Source organism: Notolepis coatsorum (assembly GCF_963971535.1).
Source record: "Notolepis coatsorum genome assembly, chromosome: 14".
In the NCBI taxonomy this organism is placed as follows: Eukaryota; Metazoa; Chordata; class Actinopteri; order Aulopiformes; family Paralepididae; genus Notolepis; species Notolepis coatsorum.
This window is the reverse complement of record NC_140178.1, coordinates 118818607-118826741: the sequence shown is the minus strand read 5'-3', so window position 1 is coordinate 118826741 and position 8135 is coordinate 118818607. Positions and strand designations below refer to the sequence as shown.

Here is an 8135-nt window from a genome sequence, read left to right as displayed (position 1 = left end):
CTGTACCTATGTGTCTTTTAACCCTGTTGTGGGGAGGTGAGTTTAACTCCTGGGTACTGTATCTATGTGTCTTTTAACCCTGTTGTGGGGAGCTGAGTTTAACTCCTGGGTACTGTATCTATGTGTCTGTTAACCCTGTTGTGGGGAGGTGAGTTTAACTCCTGGGTACTGTATCTATGTGTCTGTTAACCCTGTTGTGGGGAGGTGAGTTTAACTCCTGGGTACTGTATCTATGTGTCTTTTAACCCTGTTGTGGGGAGGTGAGTTTAACTCCTGGGTACCGTATCTATGTGTCTATTAACCCTGTTGTTGGGAGGTGAGTTTAACTCCTGGGTACTGTATCTATGTGTCTTTTAACCCTGTTGTGGGGAGGTGAGTTTAACTCCTGGGTACTGTATCTATGTGTCTATTAACCCTGTTGTGGGGAAGTGAGTTTAACTCCTGGGTACTGTATCTATGTGTCTTTTAACCCTGTTGTGGGGAGGTGAGTTTAACTCCTGGGTACTGTATCTATGTGTCTTTTAACCCTGTTGTGGGGAGGTGAGTTTAACTCCTGGGTACCGTATCTATGTGTCTATTAACCCTGTTGTTGGGAGGTGAGTTTAACTCCTGGGTACTGTATCTATGTGTCTTTTAACCCTGTTGTGGGGAGGTGAGTTTAACTCCTGGGTACCGTATCTATGTGTCTATTAACCCTGTTGTTGGGAGGTGAGTTTAACTCCTGGGTACTGTATCTATGTGTCTTTTAACCCTGTTGTGGGGAGGTAAGTTTAACTCCTGGGTACCGTATCTATGTGTCTATTAACCCTGTTGTGGGGAGGTGAGTTTAACTCCTGGGTACTGTATCTATGTGTCTGTTAACCCTGTTGTGGGGAAGTGAGTTTAACTCCTGGGTACTGTATCTATGTGTCTATTAACCCTGTTGTGGGGAAGTGAGTTTAACTCCTGGGTACTGTATCTATGTGTCTTTTAACCCTGTTGTGGGGAGGTGAGTTTAACTCCTGGGTACTGTATCTATGTGTCTGTTAACCCTGTTGTGGGGAGGTGAGTTTAACTCCTGGGTACTGTACCTATGTGTCTATTAACCCTGTTGTGGGGAGGTGAGTTTAACTCCTGGGTACTGTATCTATGTGTCTATTAACCCTGTTGTGGGGAAGTGAGTTTAACTCCTGGGTACTGTATCTATGTGTTTTTTAACCCTGTTGTAGGGAGGTGAGTTTAACTCCTGGGTACCGTATCTATGTGTCTTTTAACCCTGTTGTGGGGAGGTGAGTTTAACTCCTGGGTACCGTATCTATGTGTCTAGTAACCCTGTTGTGGGGAAGTGAGTTTAACTCATGGGTACTGTATCTATGTGTCTTTTAACCCTGTTGTGGGGAGGTGAGTTTAACTCCTGGATACTGTATCTATGTGTCTATTAACCCTGTTGTGGGGAGGTGAGTTTAACTCCTGGGTACTGTATCTATGTGTCTATTAACCCTGTTGTGGGGAGGTGAGTTTAACTCCTGGGTACTGTATCTATGTGTCTTTTAACCCTGTTGTGGGGAGGTGAGTTTAACTCCTGGGTACTGTATCTATGTGTCTGTTAACCCTGTTGTGGGGAGGTGAGTTTAACTCCTGGGTACTGTATCTATGTGTCTATTAACCCTGTTGTGGGGAAGTGAGTTTAACTCCTGGGTACTGTTCCTATGTGTCTTTTAACCCTGTTGTGGGGAGGTGAGTTTAACTCCTGGGTACTGTATCTATGTGTCTTTTAACCCTGTTGTGGGGAGGTGAGTTTAACTCCTGGGTACTGTATCTATGTGTCTGTTAACCCTGTTGTGGGGAGGTGAGTTTAACTCCTGGATACTGTACCTATGTGTCTTTTAACCCTGTTGTGGGGAGGTGAGTTTAACTCCTGGGTACTGTATCTATGTGTCTTTTAACCCTGTTGTGGGGAGCTGAGTTTAACTCCTGGGTACTGTATCTATGTGTCTGTTAACCCTGTTGTGGGGAGGTGAGTTTAACTCCTGGGTACTGTATCTATGTGTCTGTTAACCCTGTTGTGGGGAGGTGAGTTTAACTCCTGGGTACTGTATCTATGTGTCTTTTAACCCTGTTGTGGGGAGGTGAGTTTAACTCCTGGGTACCGTATCTATGTGTCTATTAACCCTGTTGTTGGGAGGTGAGTTTAACTCCTGGGTACTGTATCTATGTGTCTTTTAACCCTGTTGTGGGGAGGTGAGTTTAACTCCTGGGTACTGTATCTATGTGTCTATTAACCCTGTTGTGGGGAAGTGAGTTTAACTCCTGGGTACTGTATCTATGTGTCTTTTAACCCTGTTGTGGGGAGGTGAGTTTAACTCCTGGGTACTGTATCTATGTGTCTTTTAACCCTGTTGTGGGGAGGTGAGTTTAACTCCTGGGTACCGTATCTATGTGTCTATTAACCCTGTTGTTGGGAGGTGAGTTTAACTCCTGGGTACTGTATCTATGTGTCTTTTAACCCTGTTGTGGGGAGGTGAGTTTAACTCCTGGGTACCGTATCTATGTGTCTATTAACCCTGTTGTTGGGAGGTGAGTTTAACTCCTGGGTACTGTATCTATGTGTCTTTTAACCCTGTTGTGGGGAGGTGAGTTTAACTCCTGGGTACCGTATCTATGTGTCTATTAACCCTGTTGTGGGGAGGTGAGTTTAACTCCTGGGTACTGTATCTATGTGTCTGTTAACCCTGTTGTGGGGAAGTGAGTTTAACTCCTGGGTACTGTATCTATGTGTCTATTAACCCTGTTGTGGGGAAGTGAGTTTAACTCCTGGGTACTGTATCTATGTGTCTTTTAACCCTGTTGTGGGGAGGTGAGTTTAACTCCTGGGTACTGTATCTATGTGTCTGTTAACCCTGTTGTGGGGAGGTGAGTTTAACTCCTGGGTACTGTATCTATGTGTCTTTTAACCCTGTTGTGGGGAGGTGAGTTTAACTCCTGGGTACTGTATCTATGTGTCTTTTAACCCTGTTGTGGGGAGGTGAGTTTAACTCCTGGGTACTGTATCTATGTGTCTATTAACCCTGTTGTGGGGAAGTGAGTTTAACTCCTGGGTACTGTATCTATGTGTCTATTAACCCTGTTGTGGGGAGGTGAGTTTAACTCCTGGGTACTGTATCTATGTGTCTTTTAACCCTGTTGTGGGGAGGTGAGTTTAACTCCTGGGTACTGTATCTATGTGTCTTTTAACCCTGTTGTGGGGAGGTGAGTTTAACTCCTGGGTACTGTATCTATGTGTCTATTAACCCTGTTGTGGGGAAGTGAGTTTAACTCCTGGGTACTGTATCTATGTGTCTATTAACCCTGTTGTGGGGAGGTGAGTTTAACTCCTGGGTACTGTATCTATGTGTCTTTTAACCCTGTTGTGGGGAGGTGAGTTTAACTCCTGGGTACTGTATCTATGTGTCTATTAACCCTGTTGTGGGGAGGTGAGTTTAACTCATGGGTACTGTATCTATGTGTCTTTTAACCCTGTTGTGGGGAGGTGAGTTTAACTCCTGGGTACTGTATCTATGTGTCTTTTAACCCTGTTGTGGGGAGGTGAGTTTAACTCCTGGGTACTGTATCTATGGGTCTTTTAACCCTGTTGTGGGGAGGTGAGTTTAACTCCTGGGTACTGTATCTATGTGTCTGTTAACCCTGTTGTGGGGAGGTGAGTTTAACTCCTGGGTACTGTATCTATGTGTCTTTTAACCCTGTTGTGGGGAAGTGAGTTTAACTCCTGGGTACTGTATCTATGTGTCTTTTAACCCTGTTGTAGGGAGGTGAGTTTAACTCCTGGGTACCGTATCTATGTGTCTTTTAACCCTGTTGTGGGGAGGTGAGTTTAACTCCTGGGTACTGTATCTATGTGTCTTTTAACCCTGTTGTGGGGAGGTGAGTTTAACTCCTGGATACTGTATCTATGTGTCTATTAACCCTGTTGTGGGGAGGTGAGTTTAACTCCTGGGTACTGTATCTATGTGTCTTTTAACCCTGTTATGGGGAGGTGAGTTTAACTCCTGGGTACTGTATCTATGTGTCTGTTAACCCTGTTGTGGGGAAGTGAGTTTAACTCCTGGGTACTGTATCTATGTGTCTATTAACCCTGTTGTGGGGAAGTGAGTTTAACTCCTGGGTACTGTTCCTATGTGTCTTTTAACCCTGTTGTGGGGAGGTGAGTTTAACTCCTGGGTACCGTATCTATGTGTCTTTTAACCCTGTTGTGGGGAGGTGAGTTTAACTCCTGGGTACTGTATCTATGTGTCTGTTAACCCTGTTGTGGGGAGCTGAGTTTAACTCCTGGGTACTGTATCTATGTGTCTGTTAACCCTGTTGTGGGGAGGTGAGTTTAACTCCTGGGTACTGTATCTATGTGTCTTTTAACCCTGTTGTGGGGAGGTGAGTTTAACTCCTGGGTACCGTATCTATGTGTCTATTAACCCTGTTGTTGGGAGGTGAGTTTAACTCCTGGGTACTGTATCTATGTGTCTTTTAACCCTGTTGTGGGGAGGTGAGTTTAACTCCTGGGTACTGTATCTATGTGTCTATTAACCCTGTTGTGGGGAAGTGAGTTTAACTCCTGGGTACTGTATCTATGTGTCTTTTAACCCTGTTGTGGGGAAGTGAGTTTAACTCCTGGGTACTGTATCTATGTGTCTTTTAACCCTGTTGTTGGGAGGTGAGTTTAACTCCTGGGTACTGTATCTATGTGTCTTTTAACCCTGTTGTGGGGAAGTGAGTTTAACTCCTGGGTACTGTATCTATGTGTCTATTAACCCTGTTGTGGGGAGGTGAGTTTAACTCCTGGGTACTGTATCTATGTGTCTTTTAACCCTGTTGTGGGGAGGTGAGTTTAACTCCTGGGTACCGTATCTATGTGTCTTTTAACCCTGTTGTGGGGAGGTGAGTTTAACTCCTGGGTACTGTATCTATGTGTCTTTTAACCCTGTTGTGGGGAGGTGAGTTTAACTCCTGGGTACTGTATCTATGTGTCTTTTAACCCTCTTTAACAGAGTTAAACAACTACAACTAAACCACATGTTTGATATAGTTAACGGTATAGAGCCCCAGAGTACATGGTAATGAAATAAACACCTGTAACTGTAACACCATAGTCAGCATTATGTCCTGCTGTGTTCCTGAGTAAGACGGCCAGAAACTATTTTCTCTACACTAGTATCTCCTTATGCACCGCCTGCCTCTGTCTGCACATCAAGCAAAGCCAGACTAAAGCTTTTTTTTGTTAAACAAAAGTAAATGCGCTTCTTTGGGAAGAAGTGTAGGATTGGAGATTATTAAAAATGTTCCAGTGTCTCTTAGTGTGGTGCAGGGTACGAAATGCATTTGATGTCATGTTGTATTGTGTAGAAGTAAGTCACAGTGACCAATCACAGCCACTCTTATTGTCTGGGACCAAATACGGCCACGCCCCACTCCCAGTAAAAAGTGGGAATCTCTAGAATGGGTTTCGGGCGACGCTAGTATACTGAAGTGACGATAGACAACACTTTCTGTTGTCAGTAGATGGCAGCATTGGTTTAAAATTAAAAGGTGAAAATGTTGAAAACTACATGAATACATTTCCCAAGAGCGTTAGCACAGGTCACAGGTCACTGGGATGTGTCTATATTCTTCGACGTGATCTGAACAGCGGTAAACTAATACTGCGACCTCGGTATAGCGACCGAGAATGGTAACGTCACAGTGCCCAAGTGCGTCCACCTTTTTATAGGATTCTATCACATTTGCATAACAATAGCGAATATTACGTACCTTGCGCCGTTTTCATTGGAGTTTTTTACAAAACAACGCTGTTTTATTTGTCCTATATATGCGGATATCATTTAAAAACTTAAATTTTACCATTTTAGTTCCCTTTAGACAACAAACATAATGCTAATGATGCACTTTAATTATGATAATTAGGTGGCCATTCACGGTCACTGTACTGAGGTGACGTGAGGGCGCATTCATAGTTTAACGCTCGTGTGTTCAGATCGCATTTTCATCAACTTTTACCGACCTGCTGACCTGTGAACTGTGAAAAAAGGTCTTGGAAAATGGAGTTCTTTTGTTTGAACCTGTTTTCATCCTTTAAAATCAATGCTGCCATCTACTGTCAGCTGGAAGGTAGTGTCTTTTGTCTACCATCTCATCTCAGGAGCAAACAACATCCCCATTTTATTTGTCTAACAAACAAAATATTAATCACAATCACTTGTCACATTAACATTTGTGAGTACATGTGTTTTCAACAAAAATATGACAAATTTAACACAACAGCCAGCACTTCATAAAATTTTATAAACATTATATAAAAAATACAATAAACATAACTTAGAACAATAACTATTTACAGCACACCATACATATTTATAAATTTTTTCATTCGCTCACTCATTCATACACTCATTCATCCAAACACCAGTAACACCAGAAACTAGCATCTTCGTCCTCCTCCTCCTCCCACTGGACACACATGGTGTGGAACCATTTGTGACAGTTGTCACACTGGACCCACGACACCAAACCCTCAGAGTCCACAGGGGGGTTCGCCTTTTTACACCGGCCACACCGCCAGATCCCCAGCTTCTGCCTCTTGGTGGTGTGACCTGCAGTTAAAAAGAAATTTATTATTATGACGCTGCTTGATTACAATATACCAAGGTCCAATAATAAGTAAGGGATAATGTATAGCTACGAGGTCATTGTCGCAAAATAATTGACCGACACGGAGTTTAAAATACCGAGGCGCAGCGCTGAGGTGTTTTAAACGTCAGTGAAGGTCAATTATTTTGCGACAATGATCGAGTAAAGCTATACATTATCCCGCTTATTACATGGCTAACTTACTAACAATATACCTAATTCATCGACAAGACTAGATCAAATGAAGACGCAGTTGTTCTGTGGCTCTGTCAGCCCAAATAAAGTGATTATTATTATCGGCAGCCGGCAGGTCTCTGGTCTGATTGCATGACTGAGTGCAGCTGTGCATATGCTGAGCAGCACTGATACAGTGTTGTAGTGGGCTTGATTGCGAACAGCTGCGCACAGCGGTCATTATTGTCCCACAGCGGTCATTATTGTGTGATAACGGACCTCTGACACGGGCTATTGACCAATCACAAGCAAGCATTTCGGCGAATGTGAAAACGCCATGTAATAAATATGAATAACTATCTATATAGTACTTTTCACACATGGACCACAGTTCAAAGTGCCCCACAGCAATTTGTATAAAATCAGCAAATTTTTTACAAAATAAATAACAATTCATAAGTTTGCCTTGACAAACTCAAAAAACATAAGTAACATGCCGATGGGTGTCGTGGGTCTGGCGTGGGAGGAGGAGGATGTCGATGCTCCTGTTGGTCCAGGAATACAGGAGGCTGCAGACACAAAAAGGGAGCACCACTCAAAAAAATTATTTTGTTTGGTTTGGTAAATATTGCGCTATGAACAGTCTATCAGTGTACTGTGTGTGTGTGTAGGCCGTAGGGGCAGGTACAATAAGAGTTTTTCTTCCTGTTCCTTTTGGCCATGGACATTTGTAGATCGTGTTTTTTTCACAGTTGTTTGAAAAAGCTTACGGTGGGAGGGAGAGGAAGTTGGCTGGGACACCCGGTGGGACTGCGGTGGGACTGCCGGCTCTGAGAAAATGGTTAAGAAACAATAAAACATGATTATTTATTCATAAAAAAATTTATACTTTTTTGCTAACTGAGAATGTTGTCTCCCAAATAACTGTTAAAAGAAAACAAATAAATAAATACCATCCATTATGGCTGTTGGGGAGGAAGAGGTGGAGGGGTGGTGATCTTCCCCTCTCAAAGCAGGCAGGCGAGTGCTGGTGTGGAGGCTAGAGGCGGGCAGCAGACTGTGGGAGGCAGAAGAGGGGGGCATGGAGGCTGAGGCTGAGGGACCGGCGATGGAAAGACCGGAGCTGGTGGTGGGAGCGGCCCCGGGGGACACTCCTCTTCTGCGGCTGGGGAGAGAGCCACCACGCGGGGTACGGGAGGAGGTTGTGGGAGTCCTTAAAGTTTCAGCCCGCTGCCGCTGTCGGTCTGCCCTGGCCAGAGGGATGTTTTTAGGTTCCCTGGGTGACGGAGGTTATAGATGGCCAGGGC

General features: G+C 43.9%; 1 protein-coding gene and 1 long non-coding RNA gene across 2 annotated transcripts in view; both read right to left on the bottom strand.

Annotated features, from left to right (window-relative positions):
- Positions 1-6292: 6292 nt before the first annotated feature.
- Positions 6293-8067, bottom strand: LOC311240340 (uncharacterized protein). Its single transcript, XM_084328920.1, has 4 exons — positions 7782-8067; positions 7599-7658; positions 7326-7397; positions 6293-6617 (listed from the first exon to the last, which is right to left on the bottom strand). Exons 1-4 carry the CDS (start codon positions 7909-7911, stop codon positions 6415-6417), a joined length of 465 nt encoding a protein of 154 aa, XP_084185046.1. The 5' UTR covers positions 7912-8067; the 3' UTR covers positions 6293-6414.
- A 30-nt stretch (positions 8068-8097) lies between these two features.
- The window catches only part of LOC311240341, a 1431-nt gene continuing 1393 nt past the window's right edge, over positions 8098-8135 (bottom strand). The window contains exon 3 of the long non-coding RNA XR_014620486.1: positions 8098-8135. This exon is cut by the window's right edge and continues 303 nt beyond it. This is a non-coding gene — a long non-coding RNA (uncharacterized lncRNA).

Coding starts and splice junctions, on each gene's coding strand:
- LOC311240340 (XM_084328920.1), bottom strand. CDS start 7,911: ATGCCCCCCTCTTCTGCCTCCCACAGTCTGCTGCCCGCCTCTAGCCTC. Junction 7,659..7,781: donor CCCAACAGCCATAATGGATG/GTATTTATTTAT, acceptor CCATTTTCTCAG/AGCCGGCAGTCCCACCGCAG. Junction 7,398..7,598: donor AACTTCCTCTCCCTCCCACC/GTAAGCTTTTTC, acceptor TTGTGTCTGCAG/CCTCCTGTATTCCTGGACCA.